This window comes from Leptodactylus fuscus, chromosome 3 (assembly GCF_031893055.1).
Source record: "Leptodactylus fuscus isolate aLepFus1 chromosome 3, aLepFus1.hap2, whole genome shotgun sequence".
NCBI lineage: Eukaryota > Metazoa > Chordata > Amphibia > Anura > Leptodactylidae > Leptodactylus > Leptodactylus fuscus.
Genome location: NC_134267.1, coordinates 244497123 through 244519955, shown reverse-complemented (window position 1 = coordinate 244519955; position 22833 = coordinate 244497123). Strand labels below are relative to the sequence as shown.

At 47.0% G+C, this 22833-nt stretch overlaps 1 protein-coding gene across 11 annotated transcripts in view; it reads left to right on the top strand.

The window, feature by feature from the left end:
• Positions 1 to 19121, top strand: part of LOC142198389 (uncharacterized) — a 332778-nt gene extending 313657 nt beyond the window's left edge. Inside the window, exons 1-3 of one of the 11 annotated variants that reach the window (XM_075269409.1) lie at positions 16604 to 16816; positions 16964 to 18114; positions 18370 to 19121. In XM_075269409.1, the coding sequence (XP_075125510.1) occupies positions 16626 to 16816; positions 16964 to 18114; positions 18370 to 18671 (1644 nt within the window). In that variant the 5' untranslated portion in view covers positions 16604 to 16625 and the 3' untranslated portion in view covers positions 18672 to 19121. Of the gene's footprint in view, positions 1 to 16579 lie in introns of those variants that run through there. The other 10 variants (XM_075269408.1, XM_075269413.1, XM_075269412.1 and 7 more) reach the window with 10 other exon arrangements.
• The last annotated feature ends 3712 nt before the right edge of the window (positions 19122 to 22833 follow it).

Genomic DNA, 22833 nt, shown 5'->3' with positions numbered 1-22833 from the left:
GTGTGGCCCCCAGCAGCCGGGGCCCCATCACAGAGCCTGGAGGAGGAGGGAGCAGGAGCCGGGGCCCCATCACAGAGCCAGGAGGAGGAGGGAGCAGGAGCCGGGGCCCCATCACAGAGCCAGGAGGAGGAGGGAGCAGGAGCCGGGGCCCCATCACAGCCCCTCCCCCTCTCTCCCTGATACATGAGCAGAAGATTCTAGAACTCACCAACAAGATGCTGGAGCTGCTGACTGGAGAGGTGACACTGCTGGGAATGCTGGGAAATTCTCCAGTAACAGCACTGGAGGGGGAGGGGTGATGACTGTATCATTGTGTTGTCAGGTTCCTATAAGGTGTCAGGATGTCGCTGTCTATTTCTCCATGGAGGAGTGGGAGTATTTAGAAGGACACGAGGATCGGTACAAGGAGGTGATGATGGAGGACCCCCGGCCCCCCCGGACATCACATGGTAAGAGGAGATATATATATTATATACAGACCCCCGGCCCCCCCGGACATCACATGGTAAGAGGAGATATATATATTATATACAGACCCCCGGCCCCCCCGGACATCACATGGTAAGAGGAGACATATATATTATATACAGACCCCCGGCCCCCCCGGACATCACATGGTAAGTAGAGACTATATACTGTATATATATGGGCACGGGCTGGCACTAGAGATGAGCGAACAGTGTTCTATGGAACACATGTTCGATCGGATATCACGCTGTTCGCCATAATCGAATCGAACACCGCGTGGTAAAGTGCGCCATTACTCGATTCCCCTCCTGGGACAGGAACTGCGACACCGGTGACATTGAAAAAAATAGTAAAAACCCATTGGCTGCCGAAAACATGTGACCTCTGATTTAAAAGAACAGCGCCGCCCAGGTTCGCGTCATTCTGAGCTTGCAATTCACCGGGGACGGAGGTTTCCGTCCAGCTAGCTAGGGCTTAGATTCTGGGTAGGCAGGGACAGGCTAGGATAGGAAGGAGAAGACAACCAACAGCTCTTGTAAGAGCTAAATTCCAGGGAGAAGCTTGTCAGTGTAACGTGGCACTGACGGGCTCAATCGCCGCAACCCAGCTTTCCACAGTGTTGAGGATCCTGAATGGAATACACTGAAAGTGTATTCCCGTATACCCTATATACCCCCGATCCACGTTCCAACAGTGTGTCCCCCACCTCCATCCCAGAAACTAACTTGAATACACTGTAAGTCCCCTAGCAATAGAATTGGGGCTATATACACCCTCAATTCTTGCTACTGGTATATAGTGCCATTTTCTGACTGGGAATTCAAAGAATATATTGGAGTTACATACAACCTCAATTCCTTCTATTGGCATATAGTGTCAGGGTCTGATTGCTAATAGAAAATAGATTTTGGGGCTTTTATACCATCCTCAATTCCTTCTATTGGCATATAGTGCCACTTTCTGACTGCTAATTCCCAAAATATATTGGGGCCTTCATACAACCCTCAATTGTTGCTATAGGCATATAGTGCCAGTTTTGAAGTGTGAATTCCCCTAAAATATAGGGGGCTGCATCCCCCCTTAAGTTGTTGATATTCGCATAAACACCCAGGTTCTGAGTGTTAATCCCACCCAATAAATTGGGGCCTGCATACACCCTCAATATATTGGTATTGGCATATACACCCAGGTTCTGAGTGTGTTTAAGCAAGGAAAGCATATTGAAATGCGCAAGGCTCCTGGAAAGGGACGTGGACAAGGCCGTGGGCGAGGTTGGGGGAATGGTTCTGGGGAGCAAGTTAGCGGTGAAGCTACAGGGCGTCCCGTGCCTACTCCTGTGGGGCAGCAAGCATTGCGCCGCTCCACAGTGCCAGGGTTGCTTGCCACATTAACTAAACTGCAGGGTACAAACCTTAGTAGGCCCGAGAACCAGGAACAGGTCTTGCAATGGCTGTCAGAGAACGCTTACAGCACATTGTCCACCAGCCAGTCAGACTCTGCCTCCTCTCCTCCTCTTACCCAACAGTCTTGTCCTCCTTCCTCCCAAAATTCCCAATCTTCCCAGAATAATAACCCCAACTGTCCCTGCTCCCCAGAGCTGTTCTCCCTTCCTTTGACTGTACCGCAACCTGCTCCTCCATTTCGCGATTCCACGGACCTAACAGACGAGTATCTGTGTCCAGATGCTCAAACACTGGAGTCTCCTCCATCTCCGTTCGATTTGGTGGCGGATGACCAGCAACCCACCCTCATCGACGACGATGAGACGCAGTTGCCATCAGGGCAGCCAGTTGACATGCGCATTGTGCAGGAGGAGGAGATGAGACAGGAGTTGGAAGAGGAGGTGGTGGACGACGAGGACACTGACCCCACCTGGACAGGGCGGATGTCAAGTGGGGAAAGTAGTGTGGATGTTGAGGCAGGTGCAGCACCAAAAAGGGTAGCTAGAGGCAGAGGTCAGCAGCTTAGGTGAAGCCAGGCCACACCCGGAATCTCCCAAGATGTTCCAGTTTGTACCCAGCCCTGAAAAACTCCCACCTCGAGGGCACGTTTCTCGAAGGTGTGGAGTTTTTTCAAGGAATGCGCCGAGGACAGATATAGTGTTGTCTGCACAATTTGCCTCTCGAAATTGAGTAGGGGCTCTGAGAAGAGCAACCTGTCCACCACTTCAATGCGCTGTCATTTGGAATCCAAGCACTGGAATCAGTGGCAGGCAGCAACGGAAGGACAAACATCGCCCGCCATTCACGCCACTGCTCACAGTGCTGGCGATGCACTCCAGAGGACGAGCCAGGACACCACTTCATCTGCCTCCACCACTTTGTTGACTTCTCCCTCATCCTCCCCTGTTCCTGTCTTATCTCCTTCTCCTGCACCATCAAAGGCACCATCAGGCGCTTCTTTACAACAACCCACCATCTCTCAGACATTGGAGCGGCGGCAGAAATACACCGCTAACCACCCACATGCGCAAGCCTTGAACGCCAACATCGCTAAACTGCTGGCCCAGGAGATGTTGGCGTTCCGGCTTGTTGAAACTCCCGCCTTCCTGGACCTGATGGCAACTGCGGCACCTCGCTATGCCGTCACTACTTCTCCCGGTGTGCCGTCCCCGCCTTGCACCAGCACGTGTCACTCAACATCAGGCGGGCCCTTAGTTCCGCGCTTTGCACAAAGGTCCACTTGACCACCGACGCGTGAACAAGTGCATGCGGATAGGGACGCTACATTTCACTGACGGCACACTGGGTGAATGTAGTTGAGGCTGGGACTGCTTCCCAAACTGGCCCGGTGTACAGTCATGGCCAAAAGTTTTGAGAATGATACAAATATTAATTTTTACAAAGTCTACTGCTTCAGTTGTTCTAATGGCAATTTGCATATACTCCAGAATGTTATAAAGAGGGATCAGCTTAACAGCAATTACTTGCAAAGTCAATATTTGCCTAGAAAATGAACTTTATCCCCCAAAACGCATTTCAACATCATTGCAGCCCTGCCTTAAAAGGGCCAGCTAACATCGTTTCAGTGATTGCTCCATTAACACAGGTGTGGGTGTTGATGAGGACAGGGCTAGAGATCAATCTGTCATGATTAAGTAAGAATGACACCACTGGACACTTTAAAAGGAGGCTGGTGTTTGACATTATTGTTTCTCTTCTGTTAACCATGGTTATCTCTAAAGAAACACCTGCAGTCATCATTGCTCTGCACAAAAATGGCCTAACAGGGAAGAGTATCGCAGCTAGAAAGATTGCACCTCAGTCAACAATCTATTGCATCATCAAGAACTTCAAGGAGAGAGGTTCCATTGTTGGCAAAAAAGGCTCCAGGGTGCCCAAGAAAGACCAGCAAGCGCCAGGACCGTCTCTTAAAAGTGTTTCAGCTGCGGGATCGGGCTACCAGCAGTGCAGAGCTAGCTCAGGAATGGCAGCAGGCAGGTGTGAGTGCATCTGCACGCACTGTGAGGCGGAGACTCTTGGAGCAAGGCCTGGTCTCAATGAGGGCAGCAAAGAAGCCACTTCTCTCCAGAAAAAACATCAGGGACAGACTGCTATTCTGCAAAAGGTACAGGGAGTGGACTGCTGAGGACTGGGGGAAAGTCATTGTCTCTGATGAATCCCCTTTTCGATTGGGACATCTGGAAAACAGCTTATTGGGAGAAGACGAGGTGAGCGCTACCACCAGTCTTGTCTCATGCCAACTGTAAAGCATCCTGAAACCATTCATGTGTGGGGTTGCTTCTCAGCCAAGGGAATCGGCGCTCTCATAGTCTTGCCTAAAAACACAGCCATGAATAAAGAATGGGACCAGAATGTCCTCCAAGATCAACTTCTCCCAACCATCCAAGAGCAGTTTGGCCATCAACAATGCCTTTTCCAGCATGATGGAGCACCTTGCCATAAAGCAAAGGGGAGAACTAAATGGCTCAGGGAACAAAACAGAGAGATTTCGGGTCCATGGCCTGGAAACTCCCCAGATCTTAATCCCATTGAGAACTTGTGGTCAATCATCAAGAGACGGGTGGACAAACAAAAACCTACAAATTCTGACAAAATACAAGCATTGATTGTGCAAGAATGAGCATGCCAGGGAGAATTGCAGAGGTCCTGAAGAAGAAGGGTCAACACTGCAAATATTGACTTGCTGCATTAACTCATTCTAACTGTCACTATAAGCTTTTATTACTCAGAATATGATTGCAATTCTATTTCTGTATGTGATAAAAACATCTGACAAACACACATAAAAACCAGAGGCAGCAGATCATGTGACAATAGAAGATTTGTGTCATTCTCAAAACTTTTGGCCATGACTGTACCTTGTCTCTCCGCCTAACATTCCTGGCAGGGACACGGGAAGAACACCCTCCTCCTCTTCCTCCTCCGTCTCCACCGCCTCCTCCTCCGCTGTTAGATTGACCCCAGCTACGAGTTGGAAACGTTGCAGCACTGGCGTTGGTAGACGTCAGCAGGCCGTGCTGAAGCTGATCAGCTTGGGGGACAGACAGCACACTGCCTCCGAGGTGAGGGATGCCCTCCTCGATGAGACGGCAATATAGTTTGAGCCGCTGCACCTGGGCCCAGGCATGGTTGTTTGTGATAACGGCCGGAACCTGGTAGCAGCTCTGGAGCTTGCCGGACTCCAACATGTTCTATGCCTGGCCCACGTCTTCAACCTAGTGGTGCAACGTTTCCTAAAGAGCTACCCAAATGTTCCGGAGCTACTGGTGAAAGTGCGGCGCATGTGCGCCCACTTTCGCAAGTCGACAGTAGCCGCTGCTAGCTTAAAATCTCTCCAGCAACGCCTGCATGTGCCACAACACCGGCTTTTGTGCGACGTCCCCACACGCTGGAACTCAACGTTTCAGATGTTGAATAGAGTGGTTGAGCAGCAGAGACCTTTGATGGAATACCAGCTACAAAACCCTAGGGTGCTACAAAGTCAGCTGCCTCAGTTTCTCATCCATGAGTGGCCATGGATGAGAGACCTTTGTGACATCCTACGGGTGTTTGAGGAGTCCACAAGGAGGGTGAGCTCTGAGGATGCGATGGTGAGCCTTACAATCCCGCTCTTGTGTGTTCTGAGAGAATCCCTGATTGACATCAGGGATAACTCAGATCACACAGAGGAGTCAGGGATAGCATCCGATCTGTCACAGCTGGAGAGTAGGTCCACACATCTGTCCGCTTCATCGCGTTTAACGGAGGAAGAGGAGGAGGAGGAAGAAGAGCTGTCCGATGATGTGATGGTTATACAGGAGGCTTCCGGGCAACTTCGAATCGTCCCATTGTTGCAGTGCGGATGGGTAGACATGGACGATGAGGAGGAAATGGAGATTGAACTTTCCGGTGGGGCCAGAGGAGTCATGCCAACTAACACTGTGGCAGACATGGCTGAGTTCATGTTGGGGTGCTTTACAACCGACAAGCGTATTGTCAAAATCATGGAGGACAACCAGTACTGGATCTTTGCTATGCTTGACCCCCGGTATAAAAACAACATCTCGTCTTTTATTCCGGTAGAGGGGAGGGCCAATCGCATCAATGCTTGCCACAGGCAATTGGTGCAGAATATGATGGAGATGTTTCCAGCATGTGACGTTGGCGGCAGGGAGGGCAGTTCCTCCAGTAGGTGACCAAGTGCTCACCGGTCCACACAAACAAGGGGCACACTGTCTAAGGTCTGGGACACCTTGATGGCACCCCCTCGCCAAATACCACCACTGAGGGCCCTAGTGTCACCAGGCGTGAGAAGTATAGGTGCATGTTGCGGGAATACCTTTCCGATCACAGCCCTGTCCTCTCCGATCCCTCTGCGCCCTGCATGTATTGGGTGTCGAAGTTGGACCTGTGGCTTGAACTTGCCCTATATGCCTTGGAGGTGCTGTCCTGTCCTGCCGCCAGCGTCCTATCTGAGAGAGTGTTCAGTGCAGCCGGTGGCATCATCACTGACAAGCGCACCCGTCTGTCAGCTGAGAGTGCCGACCGGCTCACTTTGATAAAAATGAACCACCAATGGATAGAGCCTTCATTTTCGTGCCCACCTGTGTAAAGCACCCCAACATGAAACTCCATGTCTGTGCTCAACCTCTCCAATTCCTCCACATCCTCATACTCATCCACCATAAGCGTTGCACAATTCTGCTCCTACTAGGCTCCCTCCATCCTGATTTCCAACAACTCTGCTGGTTAGAAGCTCCCTCCACCCTGATTTCCAACAACTCTGCTGGTTAGGGGCTCCCTTCACCCTGATTTCCAACAGCTCTGCTGGTTAGAGGTTCCCTTCACCCTGATTTCCAACAACTCTGCTGGTTAGAGGCTCCCTTCACCCTGATTTCCAACAACTCTGCTGGTTATAGGCTCCCTCCACCATGAATTTCCCAAAACTGTGCTGGTTAGAGGTTCCCTCCACCATGAATTTCCCCAAACTGGGCTTGTTAGAGGCTCCCTTCACCATGAATTTCCCCAAACTCTGCTGGTTAGAGGCTCAATCCACCCTGATTTTCAAAAACAATGTTGGTGCCAACCTCAACTTACTACAAGGGCCAAATTCACTGCTGGTGACAAGCTCTCCTCACTCCAAGGGCCAAATACACATGTTTCAAGGTGTTTTTCCACTGTCAGAGAGGTGGTATTGAGTGTGGAAAGTGTGTAGTTGTTAGGCTGTGATGTTGGGGTAATAGAGGGTCTTTGGTGTGTTAGATGCCCCCAGACATGCGCCCCCTGCTGTCCCAATGGCATTCTAGAGGTGTTGGCATAATTTCCTGTGGTGTCATAGTGGACTTGGTGACCCTCCAGACACGGATTTGGGTTTCCCCCTTAACGAGTATATGTTCCCCATAGACTATAATGGGGTTCGAAACCCGTTCAAACACTCGAACAGTGAGCGGCTGTTCGAATCGGATTTCGAACCTCGAACATGTTAGTGTTCGCTCATCTCTAGCTGGCACTAATATCTGTAGTAACCTGTTGCGGCGTTGGACTTACATGTACATTATAGTGTCAGGTGGGTATACAGAGGGGATCGGGCTGAGCCTGCCCCATATACTCCGGTCCTGCCTGGATTATACAGCCGACATTCACCGGCACTTTCTGGCATCGGGACGCGCTCTGATAATGTAACTCCTCGGATACCGCGGTCCGTTGCGACAGCGACGTCTTCTCTGTGCTCCAATAACTAACATCTGGCAATGTCTGAGGTGATAAGAGATAAATGATTCTGTCCGGTGACTCCCTCGATGGGAAATATCACAGAATCACCGACTGTTGTATTATTTGCCTCCTATATAATATATACAGCCTGTATATAGTCACTGGTGTGTGAACGGGGCCTTAATCTTTTTTCGGGTCCTTGTGATTCCAGGTGACGGCTCAATGTAGAATCCTAATGTATATAATAAAGGGATTGGCCGCTGTATTATAACTCCTATGTATGTGCTGTATACACTGTGACCCCTTACTAATATACTGCTATATACCCATCATCACCACCCCTTGTGTATAGTCCAGGCCCCTTACTAATATACTGCTATATACCTATCATCACCGCACCCTTGTGTATAGTCCAGGCCCCTTACTAATATACTGCTATATACCCATCATCACCGCACCCTTGTATATAGTCCAGGCCCCTTACTAATATACCGCTATATACCCATCATCACCGCACCCTTGTATATAGTCCAGGCTCCTTACTAATATACTGCTATATACCCATCATCACCGCACCCTTGTGTATAGTCCAGGCCCCTTACTAATATACTGCTATATACCCATCATCACCGCACCCTTGTGTATAGTACAGACCCCTTACTAATATACCGCTATATACCCATCATCCATCATCGCACCCTTGTGTATAGTCCAGGCCCCTTACTAATATACTGCTATATACCCATCATCACCGCACCCTTGTGTATAGTCCAGGCCCCTTACTAATATACCGCTATATACCCATCATCACCGCACCGTTGTGTATAGTCCAGGCCCCTTACTAATATACCGCTATATACCCATCATCACCGCACCCTTGTGTATAGTCCAGGCCCCTTACTAATATACTGCTATATACCCATCATCACCGCACCCTTGTGTATAGTCCAGGCCCCTTACTAATATACCGCTATATACCTATCATCACCGCACCCTTGTGTATAGTCCAGGCCCCTTACTAATATACCGCTATATACCCATCATCACCGCACCCTTGTGTATAGTCCAGGCCCCTTACTAATATACTGCTATATACCCATCATCACCGCACCCCTGTGTATAGTCCAGGCCCCTTACTAATATACCGCTATATACCCATCATCCATCACCGCACCCTTGTATATAGTCCAGGCCCCTTACTAATATACCGCTATATACACATCATCACCGTACCCTTGTGTATAGTCCAGGCCCCTTACTAATATACCGCTATATACCCATCATCACCGCACCCTTGTGTATAGTCCAGGCCCCTTACTAATATACCGCTATATACCCATCATCACCGCCCCCTTGTGTATAGTCCAGGCCCCTTACTAATATACCGCTATATACCCACCATCACCGCACCCTTGTGTATAGTCCAGGCCCCTTACTAATATACCGCTATATACCCATCATCACCGCCCCCTTGTGTATAGTCCAGGCCCCTTACTAATATACCGCTATATACCCATCATCACCGCACCCTTGTGTATAGTCCAGGCCCCTTACTAATATACTGCTATATACCCATCATCACCGCACCCTTGTGTATAGTCCAGGCTCCTTACTAATATACTGCTATATACCCATCATCACCGCACCCCTGTGTATAGTCCAGACCCCTTACTAATATACTGCTATATACCCATCATCACCGCACCCTTGTGTATAGTCCAGGCTCCTTACTAATATACTGCTATATACCCATCATCACCGCACCCTTGTATATAGTCCAGGCACCTTACTAATATACCGCTATATACCCATCATCACTGCACCCTTGTGTATAGTCCAGGCCCCTTACTAATATACCGCTATATACCCATCATCCATCACCGCCCCCTTGTGTATAGTCCAGGCCCCTTACTAATATACTGCTATATACCCATCATCACCGCACCCTTGTGTATAGTCCAGGCCCCTTACTAATATACTGCTATATACCCATCATCACCGCACCCTTGTGTATAGTCCAGGCCCCTTACTAATATACTGCTATATACCCATCATCACCGCACCCTTGTATATAGTCCAGGCCCCTTACTAATATACCGCTATATACCCATCATCACCGCACCCTTGTATATAGTCCAGGCTCCTTACTAATATACTGCTATATACCCATCATCACCGCACCCTTGTGTATAGTCCAGGCCCCTTACTAATATACTGCTATATACCCATCATCACCGCACCCTTGTGTATAGTACAGACCCCTTACTAATATACCGCTATATACCCATCATCCATCATCGCACCCTTGTGTATAGTCCAGGCCCCTTACTAATATACTGCTATATACCCATCATCACCGCACCGTTGTGTATAGTCCAGGCCCCTTACTAATATACCGCTATATACCCATCATCACCGCACCCTTGTGTATAGTCCAGGCCCCTTACTAATATACTGCTATATACCCATCATCACCGCACCCTTGTGTATAGTCCAGGCCCCTTACTAATATACCGCTATATACCTATCATCACCGCACCCTTGTGTATAGTCCAGGCCCCTTACTAATATACCGCTATATACCCATCATCACCGCACCCTTGTGTATAGTCCAGGCCCCTTACTAATATACCGCTATATACCTATCATCACCGCACCCTTGTGTATAGTCCAGGCCCCTTACTAATATACCGCTATATACCCATCATCACCGCACCCTTGTGTATAGTCCAGGCCCCTTACTAATATACTGCTATATACCCATCATCACCGCACCCCTGTGTATAGTCCAGGCCCCTTACTAATATACCGCTATATACCCATCATCCATCACCGCACCCTTGTATATAGTCCAGGCCCCTTACTAATATACCGCTATATACCCATCATCACCGTACCCTTGTGTATAGTCCAGGCCCCTTACTAATATACCGCTATATACCCATCATCACCGCACCCTTGTGTATAGTCCAGGCCCCTTACTAATATACCGCTATATACCCATCATCACCGCCCCCTTGTGTATAGTCCAGGCCCCTTACTAATATACCGCTATATACCCACCATCACCGCACCCTTGTGTATAGTCCAGGCCCCTTACTAATATACCGCTATATACCCATCATCACCGCCCCCTTGTGTATAGTCCAGGCTCCTTACTAATATACTGCTATATACCCATCATCACCGCACCCCTGTGTATAGTCCAGACCCCTTACTAATATACTGCTATATACCCATCATCACCGCACCCTTGTGTATAGTCCAGGCTCCTTACTAATATACTGCTATATACCCATCATCACCGCACCCTTGTATATAGTCCAGGCACCTTACTAATATACCGCTATATACCCATCATCACTGCACCCTTGTGTATAGTCCAGGCCCCTTACTAATATACCGCTATATACCCATCATCCATCACCGCCCCCTTGTGTATAGTCCAGGCCCCTTACTAATATACCGCTATATACCCATCATCACCGCACCCTTGTGTATAGTCCAGGCCCCTTACTAATATACCGCTATATACCCATCATCACCGCACCCTTGTATATAGTCCAGGCTCCTTACTAATATACTGCTATATACCCATCATCACCGCCCCCTTGTGTATAGTCCAGGCTCCTTACTAATATACCGCTATATACCCATCATCACCGCACCCTTGTATATAGTCCAGGCACCTTACTAATATACCGCTATATACCCATCATCACTGCACCCTTGTGTATAGTCCAGGCCCCTTACTAATATACTGCTATATACCCATCATCACCGCACCCTTGTGTATAGTCCAGGCCCCTTACTAATATACTGCTATATACCCATCATCACCGCACCCTTGTGTATAGTCCAGGCCCCTTACTAATATACCGCTATATACCCATCATCACCGCACCCTTGTGTATAGTCCAGGCCCCTTACTAATATACCGCTATATACCCATCATCCATCACCGCACCCTTGTGTATAGTCCAGGCCCCTTACTGATATACTGCTATATACCCATCATCCATCACCGCACCCTTGTGTATAGTCCAGGCCCCTTACTAATATACCGCTATATACCCATCATCACCGCCCCCTTGTGTATAGTCCAGGCCCCTTACTAATATACTGCTATATACCCATCATCACCGCACCCTTGTGTATAGTCCAGGCCCCTTACTAATATACCGCTATATACCCATCATCACCGCACCCCTGTGTATAGTCCAGGCCCCTTACTAATATACTGCTATATACCCATCATCCATCACCGCACCCTTGTGTATAGTCCAGGCTCCTTACTAATATACCGCTATATACCCATCATCACCGCACCCTTGTGTATAGTCCAGGCCCCTTACTAATATACTGCTATATACCCATCATCTCCGCACCCTGTGTATAGTCCAGGCTCCTTACTAATATACCGCTATATACCCATCATCACCGCACCCTTGTGTATAGTCCAGGCCCCTTACTAATATACTGCTATATACCCATCATCTCCGCACCCTGTGTATAGTCCAGGCTCCTTACTAATATACCGCTATATACCCATCATCACCGCCCCCTTGTGTATAGTCCAGGCCCCTTACTAATATACTGCTATATACCCATCATCACCGCACCCTTGTGTATAGTCCAGGCCCCTTACTAATATACAGCTATATACCCATCATCACCGCACCCTTGTGTATAGTCCAGGCTCCTTACTAATATACCGCTATATACCCATCATCACCGCCCCCTTGTGTATAGTCCAGGCCCCTTACTAATATACTGCTATATACCCATCATCACCGCACCCTTGTGTATAGTCCAGGCCCCTTACTAATATACAGCTATATACCCATCATCACCGCACCCTTGTGTATAGTCCAGGCTCCTTACTAATATACTGCTATATACCCATCATCACCGCACCCTTGTGTATAGTCCAGGCTCCTTACTAATATACTGCTATATACCCATCATCACCGCACCCTTGTGTATAGTCCAGGCCCCTTACTAATATACTGCTATATACCCATCATCACCGCACCCTTGTGTATAGTCCAGGCCCCTTACTAATATACCGCTATATACCCATCATCCATCACCGCACCCCTGTGTATAGTCCAGGCCCCTTACTAATATACAGCTATATACCCATCATCACCGCACCCCTGTGTATAGTCCAGGCTCCTTACTAATATACCGCTATATACCCATCATCACCGCACCCTTGTGTATAGTCCAGGCCCCTTACTAATATACCGCTATATACCCATCATCACCGCCCCCTTGTGTATAGTCCAGGCCCCTTACTAATATACAGCTATATACCCATCATCACCGCACCCTTGTGTATAGTCCAGGCCCCTTACTAATATACTGCTATATACCCATCATCACCGCACCCTTGTGTATAGTCCAGGCCCCTTACTAATATACTGCTATATACCCATCATCACCGCACCCTTGTGTATAGTACAGGCCCCTTACTAATATACTGCTATATACCCATCATCACCGCACCCTTGTGTATAGTCCAGGCTCCTTACTAATATACCGCTATATACCCATCATCACCGCACCCTTGTGTATAGTCCAGGCCCCTTACTAATATACTGCTATATACCCATCATCACCGCACCCTTGTGTATAGTCCAGGCTCCTTACTAATATACTGCTATATACCCATCATCACCGCACCCCTGTGTATAGTCCAGGCCCCTTACTAATATACCGCTATATACCCATCATCACCGCACCCTTGTGTATAGTCCAGGCTCCTTACTAATATACTGCTATATACCCATCATCACCGCACCCCTGTGTATAGTCCAGGCCCCTTACTAATATACTGCTATATACCCATCATCACCGCACCCTTGTGTATAGTCCAGGCCCCTTACTAATATACTGCTATATACCCATCATCACCGCACCCTTGTGTATAGTCCAGGCTCCTTACTAATACACTGCTATATACCCATCATCCATCACCGCACCCTTGTGTATAGTCCAGACCCCTTACTAATATACCGCTATATACCCATCATCACCGCACCCTTGTGTATAGTCCAGGCCCCTTACTAATATACTGCTATATACCCATCATCACCGCACCCTTGTGTATAGTCCAGGCTCCTGGTTACACAGCACCAAAGTCCCAACATGGCCACAGATGAAGGAATGACCAGACCCGTCCAACACTGTGTATGTGACCATTACCTAAGCCAAGTGCCGGGATATAATGGAGGGCGGTGGTATTAGTGTATTACACCAGGGGGCGACACTGCTTAGTGCAGAATAATGGGCTTATTAGAGTACTAGCAGGAGGACGCGGCTACACTTGGGTATATTTCATTTTTGGTTTATGTTGTGGCTCCATAAGAATTGTCCAGTTTTGCACTGGTGTATTTTGTATGTTGTTTGTGTGTGTGTCCATAAGCGTCATGTGATTATGTGTATCTCATTTTGGATATAAATGAAAAACCTGCGATCAGTTGTTATGGAGACCTGGAGTAAAGCTGTGTGTATGTGACCTCGTGTAACAGTGTCATCCACATCGCCCTGCCGCTTTAAAGCTGACATACAGCAGTGAAGAAAAACGGCTGGGTTGCTATGGAAACTTGGAGTAACACTCTAATGTGTGGTTGTTAGGATTGGGTCCCGCAGGTTGTCATCATAGCGCACATCGCCACCTGCAGGTCAGTCTAACCATCCAGCTTTCACCCTACTGAGCATGCTCAGACGTTTGGAGCTGGTCACAAGATAAGTGCCATTTCTCCCCTACTGAGCATGAGCAGTGAGGTCATGGCCACCGCCCCTATTGGGCAAGGACTTCCCTTTAAATTGTGTGAGCCGACGCCCGCCGGGTGCTCACACTTTGACCTAAATTTTCTCAAAGTCCACGGAGTGAATGACAGTAGTCAGGGATAGGCTCCAGTATTCAGGCAGGTTGTCAGACTAGGCCTCTGTGTGGGGTTTCTCTACTTCAATCTGGGTGCTGTTAGTTAGGACCTGTAAGCCCTGAACTGTCAGCTCTACACCAGGGCTAGGAGCGGTAGATGCCATTCCAGCTTGTGGCGCTGCAGCAGGCTGGGTCTCTGAGCTAGCCTATGTGTACTGTCTGACTTCATGTATGGCTCCAAGCTGTGTGCCGGAGCATGCAAACCCCCCTGGGGACTCCAAGCTGTGTGCAGGAGAATGTTCTAAAACTTCCTTGGTCGCCCCTAGCTGTCGCAGGGGTGTAAGTGTGTGTGTTTGCTGGCCTGGGGTGAGTGTTAACCCTTGGCAGCCATGTGTGTTTCACTTGTACTGGTGCACCTGACCAGTGACCTAAACTGGCAGGGTGTTAGTTGCACCTTGTTCACATTTAGTGTCGCACAGTACACACCGTTCCCATTGAATTAAGGCTGCAGTGTCTTGCAGTAGTTCACATTTAGTCCAGGCTGCAGTGTTATGCAGTAGTTCACATTTAGTCCAGGCTGCAGTGTCTTGCAGTAGTTCACATTGAGACATACAGCCGCCTATCATTGGGCTTGTGGACCTCGCTGCAGTGTTTTGCAGCTAAGAGGTTCTGTTGTTTAAAAAAAATATTTATAAATATACACAGAACCGTAACAGTGGTACTCTGTGCAGAGCCACATATGTAATCCTCCACCCTGTGGTACTATGTGTCGAGGCGCGTATCTAATCCTCCGGGATGTGGAACTGTGTGCTGATGCGCGTATCTAATCCTCCAGCATGTGAAACTGTGTGCAGATGCACGTATCTAATCCTCCACCGTGTAGAACCGTGTGCAGACTTGCGTATCTAATCCTTCGGTGTGTGGAACTGTGTGCAGACGCGTGTATCTATTTCTCTGGCATGTTATAGTGTGTGCTGATCTGTGTATCTAATCCTCTGATGCCTGTATCTCAGTTTGGATATCAGTGTTGTATTGTGCATGTGGAGTGACCGTGTGTATGGCAGTTGGAATATGAGTGAAAGATTTGCCGGTTTGTATTGGCTAATTGGGGGGGGGGGGTCATTGTCTTGGGAATGCTGTATCTCAGCAACGGTAAGTCAGAGCGAGTTGTGGCCTCATCTTGAACCTTCCCGGACACCTGAAGTATTTGTGTGCCAAATTTGGCAGTCATTTGGTTGCAAAAAAAGAACAGACAGACAGAAATCCATTTTTATAATATAGAGAGATATCCTACTAATCCTACAGCAAACCTGATGAAATCCTCACTGCATGACACGATCGTCGCTTGATTTGTTTGTTATACCATCTACTCTATCCCTATGCACTGGATGTTTTTAAAAAGATGAAATAAAGTCTTCTGCCTTTTAAGAACCCGTTGTTTGGTGAGTGCCCTGCGCTTTTTTCTATTTTTGTGCTACTTGAGATATCCTACTAATATTATAGATGTGACAGTTTGTGTGTTTGGATGTTTGTTCCTCAATCATGCAGAGATGGCTAGCAAACTGCTAATTGGGATTAAAGGTGTTTTCTCATCCAGTGTGTCAGCACTGCCTGGAGCAGATCAGATAATATGCAAATGCTTGTACACAATGGACTGAGGGTTAGCTGAGTGTTTACATAGAGAGATAACAGACCTGGCTTTATCAGACCCTGAGATAAGCTGCAGCAAGAGCAGTGTAATATAGTATGTGACCATCAAAACACACAAACTTTCACATTTATAATATTAGTAGGATATTAATAAGTTGCTCACAGTGTTTCCAGCACATTGTTAAAGTGGACAATCCCTTTAAATTTCTAACATTTCTTAGGTGTTACTTCTGGTGTGACCGCTTATTGTGCTGTGTGGGAATAGGAAAATATTAGTATATGAGACAGTGTATTCTACCCACGTGGAAGGGCCGGTGACCATAAAAGTAATGTCTCTGTATCTCTGGGCTATATCACTGATACATTATAAACTTCTCCTCTGTCTGTGTGTTTCCAGTCTAATCATTAAACCTATTTCTAATCCTACAGGAAATCCCAGTGCGATCTCTGAGGGAAACGTCATGTTATCAGTAAGTGATAAAGGAGAAGATGAAGATATGATGGAGCGCTCCTCAGGAGAAAACCTCATTACCCCTAATGTACATCCAGGACGTCACAGTACAGATCCATCATATAATCCCCCCAATCATGAGGAACCTTCTCACCAACCACAGACTGTGACCACTAGTACCAGGAAGAAAGAGGGGAAAAGGTATAAATGTGATGAATGTGGAAAAGATTTTTCACAAAGAGCAACTCTCATTACACACAAAAAGAATCACACAGGAGAGAAGCCATATTCATGTTCAGAATGTGGGAAATGTTTTACTACGAAAGGAAATCTTGTTAAACATGAGAGACTTCACACAGGAGAGAAGCCATATTCATGTTCAGAATGTGGCAAATGTTTTACAAATAGAACTGATCTTGGTATACATCAGAGACTTCACACAGGAGAGAAGCCATATTCATGTTCAGAATGTGGGAAATGTTTTACTACGAAAGGAAATCTTGTTATACATGAGAGACTTCACACAGGAGAGAAGCCATATTCATGTTCAGAATGTGGGAAATGTTTTACTACAAAAGGAAGACTTGTTATACATGAGAGATTTCACACAGGAGAGAAGCCATATTCATGTTCAGAATGTGGGAAATATTTTGCGGAAAGTAGACTTCTCCTTTCACATCAGAAAAGTCACACAGGAGAGAAGCCATATTCATGTTCAGAATGTGGGAAATGTTTTACTACGAAAGGAAATCTTGTTAAACATGAGAGACTTCACACAGGAGAGAAGCCATATTCATGTTCAGATTGTGGGAAATGTTTTACTACGAAAGGAAATCTTGTTAAACATGAGAGACTTCACACAGGAGAGAAGCCATATTCATGTTCAGAATGTGGCAAATGTTTTACAAATAGAACTGATCTTGGTATACATCAGAGACTTCACACAGGAGAGAAGCCATATTCATGTTCAGAATGTGGGAAATGTTTTACTACGAAAGGAAATCTTGTTAAACATGAGAGACTTCACACAGGAGAGAAGCCATATTCATGTTCAGAATGTGGGAAATGTTTTACTACGAAAGGAAGTCTTGTTATACATGAGAGACTTCACACAGGAGAGAAGCCATATTCATGTTCAGAATGTGGGAAATGTTTTACTACGAAAGGAAGACTTGTTATACATGAGAGATTTCACACAGGAGAGAAGCCATATTCATGTTCAGAATGTGGGAAATATTTTGCGGAAAGTAGACTTCTCCTTTCACATCAGAAAAGTCACACAGTAGAGAAGCCATATTCATGTTCAGAATGTGGGAAATGTTTTACTACGAAAGGAAATCTTGTTTTGCATGAGAGACTTCACACAGGAGAGAAGCCATATTCATGTTCAGAATGTGGGAAATGTTTTACTCAGAAAGGAAGTCTTGTTATACATGAGAGACTTCACACAAGAGAGAAGCCATATTCATGTTCAGAATGTGGGAAATATTTTGCGGAAAGTAGACTTCTCCTTTCACATCAGAAAAGTCACACAGTAGAGAAGCCATATTCATGTTCAGAATGTGGGAAATATTTTACTACGAAAGGAAATCTTGTTTTGCATGAGAGACTTCACACAGGAGAGAAGCCATATTCATGTTCAGATTGTGGGAAATGTTTTACTACGAAAGGAAATCTTGTTTTGCATGAGAGACTTCACACAGGAGAGAAGCCATATTCATGTTCAGATTGTGGGAAATGTTTTAATCAGAAAGGAAGTCTTGTTATACATGAGAGACTTCACACAGGAGAGAAGCCATATTCATGTTCAGAATGTGGGAAATGTTTTACTCAGAAAGGAAGTCTTGTTATACATGAGAGATTTCACACAGGAGAGAAGCCATATTCATGTGCAGAATGTGGGAAATGTTTTACAGATAAACAATATCTTATATTACATGAGAGACTTCACACAGGAGAGAAGCCATATTCATGTGCAGAATGTGGGAAATGTTTTACTCAGAAATCAAATCTTAAGAAACATCAGAGATGTCACACAGGAGAGAAGCCATATTGATGTTTATGTGTAGATAAAGGGGTTTCGGTAATGCAGACCAGCAGGTGTATTCTCAACAGGAACTTCTTGTCCATCCAAAGTAGCACCAGAAGACCACGTATGGATGGATGAGGAGGATACTTTACTCCAAGTCAGGGTACAACATGTCCTGTTTCTAGAGCAAACCAATACCCTGTGAGTGTGGGCAGGAATGTATGTGACATAGACTTGTAGTAACGTCTCCTCTTCATCCATATGTGATCACCTGGTTAGACTTCAGAGTCATGTGAGCAGCGACGGGAAAAGCTGACACTGCTGACATTTCCTTCTGTAGATCTCTCCTATAATAAATGGCTGCAGTCGGGTTGTTGGTGATTTCCTTCCATCTCCTTTATCTCTTCTACTGTATGAATGAAGATGAGATAATGATGTGTCCACATATGTCCTAGAATGAATCTCTCCATGGGGAGTCCGTCCTCTTCTACATGATTGTAGTCGTAGTCACTGCAGGCCACACATTATGGAGGGAGGAGAAGGATTACAAGTAAACCTAACCCCACATTGCTGCCCACGAGAAGCCTTCTAGTTGTCTTCCCATTCACATCACAGGGATTTATGAGAACAGCTGCACAATGACTCTCATCATCCGGCTCTGAACATGAGGCCGAATCTTGTGCTGAGAGAATTTATAAGGAACTGATTTCTTCTCTCTCTGTAAATCTTTCTTCTTATACTTGGTATTTGGGGAATGGAATTTTGTAAAGTTTCCTGAAGGGATTATCTGTCCATATCTATTGTGAGAAGGTGACGGGCAGAATGCTGGAGTCCGACTATATCAGCACCAGATTCCTGACTTCTGTGTGGTCCAGGGCGGCTCTGGAATAGGTCTCAGCCCCAGATGTGGGTCATAGGCTGGTTACTGGGCCATAAAAGGCTGCAGAGCCTTCACTTCAGGGCAGATCCTGGGGGGAGAGGAGGTGCCGGGATCTGTCCTGACACTGAGAGCCATGTGATTTGGTTCAGTGGTTCTTTTGGTTGATTCGTGTGGCTGGTAGTAAGCCCCATGTACAGTTAGTGTTTTCTATTTAGTTAGTGCTCAGACGAGCAGGATTTTGTTTGCCGTTATTTCGCCTGAAGTTAAGGCTGTATTTTATTTTGCTAATTTTTGTGCCTGATGTAAAGGTTTATTTCTCTTGCTGTTTTTCTTAAATAAATCAGTTTGCTGCAAGATTTGTGTCCCTGTCTCTGACTGGCTGGGTCTGCACCACTGCTTCTACCGAGCGACCTCCCCCACACTATATACGATGAACGTGATGTCACCTCATAATTAGGAACGAACCTTTCAAGATTCAATTAATTTTAGATCAAATAAATTTGGTGGAAATCACACAATAAACTGTCATATAACATAGATTATATCACTGTCAGGGCTCCTAGGACTATATATCTATAATACATAGTGTATGACACTGTCAGGGCTCCTAGGACTATATATATATCTATAGTACATAGTGTATGACACTGTCAGGACTCCTAGGACTATATATATCTATAATACATAGTGTATGACACTGTCAGGACTCCTAGGACTATATATATCTATAATACATAGTGTATGACACTGTCAGGACTCCTAGGACTATATATATCTATAATACATAGTGTATGACACGGTCAGGACTCCTAGGACTATATATATCTATAATTCATGGTGTATGACACTGTCAGGACTCCTAGGACTATATATATCTATAATACATACACTCACCGGCCACTTTATTAGGTACACCTGTCCAACTGCTCGTTAACACTTAATTTCTAATCAGCTAATCACATGGCGGCAACTCAGTGCATTTAGGCATGTAGACATGGTCAAGACAATCTCCTGCAGTTCAAACCGAGCATCAGTATGGGGAAGAAAGGTGATTTGAGTGCCTTTGAACGTGGCATGGTTGTTGGTGCCAGAAGGGCTGGTCTGAGTATTTCAGAAACTGCTGATCTACTGGGATTTTCACGCACAACCATCTCTAGGGTTTACAGAGAATGGTTCGAAAAAGAAAAAACATCCAGTGAGCGGCAGTTCTGTGGGGGGCGGAAATGCGTTGTTGATGCCAGAGGTCAGAGGAGAATGGCCAGACTGGTTCCAGCTGATAGAAAGGCAACAGTGACTCAAATAGCCACCCGTTACAACCAAGGTAGCCAGAAGAGCATCTCTGAACGCCGCACAGTACGTCCAACTTTGAGGCTACAGATGGGCTACAGCAGCAGAAGACCACACCGGGTGCCACTCCTTTCAGCTAAGAACAGGAAACTGAGGCTACAATTTGCACAAGCTCATCGAAATTGGACAATTGAAGATTGGAAAAACGTTGCCTGGTCTGATGAGTCTCGATTTCTGCTGCGACATTCGGATGGTAGGGTCAGAATTTGGCGTCAACAACATGAAAGCATGGATCCATCCTGCCTTGTATCGGTAACGGTTCAGGCTGGTGGTGGTGGTGTCATGGTGTGGGGAATATTTTCTTGGCACTCTTTGGGCCCCTTGGTACCAATTGAGCATCGTTGCAACGCCAAAGCCTACCTGAGTATTGTTGCTGACCATGTCCATCCCTTTATGACCACAATGTACCCAACATCTGATGGCTACTTTCAGAAGGATAATGCAATGCCATGTCATAAAGCTGGAATCATCTCAGACTGGTTTCTTGAACATGACAATGAGTTCACTGTACTCCAATGGCCTCCACAGTCACCAGATCTCAATCCAATAGAGGAGCATCTTTGGGATGTGGTGGAACGGGAGATTCGCATCATGGATGTGCAGCCGACAAATCTGCGGCAACTGTGTGATGCCATCATGTCAATATGGACCAAAATCTCTGAGGAATGCTTCCAGCACCTTGTTGTATCTATGCCACGAAGAATGGAGGCAGTTCTGAAGGCAAAAGGGGGTCCAACCCGTTACTAGCATGGTGTACCTAATAAAGTGGCCGGTGAGTGTAGTGTATGACGCTGTCAGGACTCCTAGGACTATATATATCTATAATACATAGTGTATGACACTGTCAGGGCTCCTAGGACTATATATCTATAATACATAGTGTATGACACTGTCAGGACTCCTAGGACTATATATATCTATAATACATAGTGTATGACACTGTCAGGGCTCCTAGGACTATATATATCTATAATACATAGTGTATGACACTGTCAGGGCTCCTAGGACTATATATCTATAATACATAGTGTATGACACTGTCAGGGCTCCTAGGACTATATATATCTATAATACATAGTGTATGACGCTGTCAGGGCTCCTAGGACTATATATATATATCTATAATACATAGTGTATGACACTGTCAGGGCTCCTAGGACTATATATATCTATAATACATAGTGTATGACACTGTCAGGGCTCCTAGGACTGTATATATCTATAATACATAGTGTATGACACTGTCAGGGCTCCTAGGACTGTATATCTATAATACATAGTGTATGACACTGTCAGGGCTCCTAGGACTATATATCTATAATACATAGTGTATGACACTGTCAGGGCTCCTAGGACTATATATATCTACTATCAGTACCCGCGACTTCGTCGGTGGCAGCGTTCCCGTGTTGCGTGCCCCACCTGCAGCGCAGGCCCTCCCACATTGCCTGGCGTCCCCTGCCACCACCTGGCCCACGATCCCCGCCCCCTTTCCACCACCTCCCCTTACTCCGGCCCCCTTGCTACCACTCGGCGACCCCGGCCCCCTTTCCATAACCCCCCCCCTGCTCCGTGACCCTTGGCCTCTTCCCGCCCCTGCAACCACATCCCTCTCTCCGAGACCCCGGCCCCCTACCCAACCCCTCCCCGAGACCCTTGGCCCCCTTCGGTGATCCCGTCCCCCGTTCCGTCACCATGGCCCCCCTGGAAAACTTCCGCGACCCCGGGCCCCCTCTCCACCCTTCCTGCGACCCTAGCCCCCCCCCCCCCCGGCCCCCTTTCCACCACCTCCCCTTACCCCGGCCCCCTGTCCAACGACCCCGGCCCTCTTTCCACCACTTGGTGACCCCGGCTCCCTTTCCATAACCCCCCCCCCCCACTCCATGACCCTTGGCCTCTTCCCGCCCCTGCGACCACGTCCCCCTTCTCCGGTACCCTGGCCCCCTCCCCAACCCCCTCCCC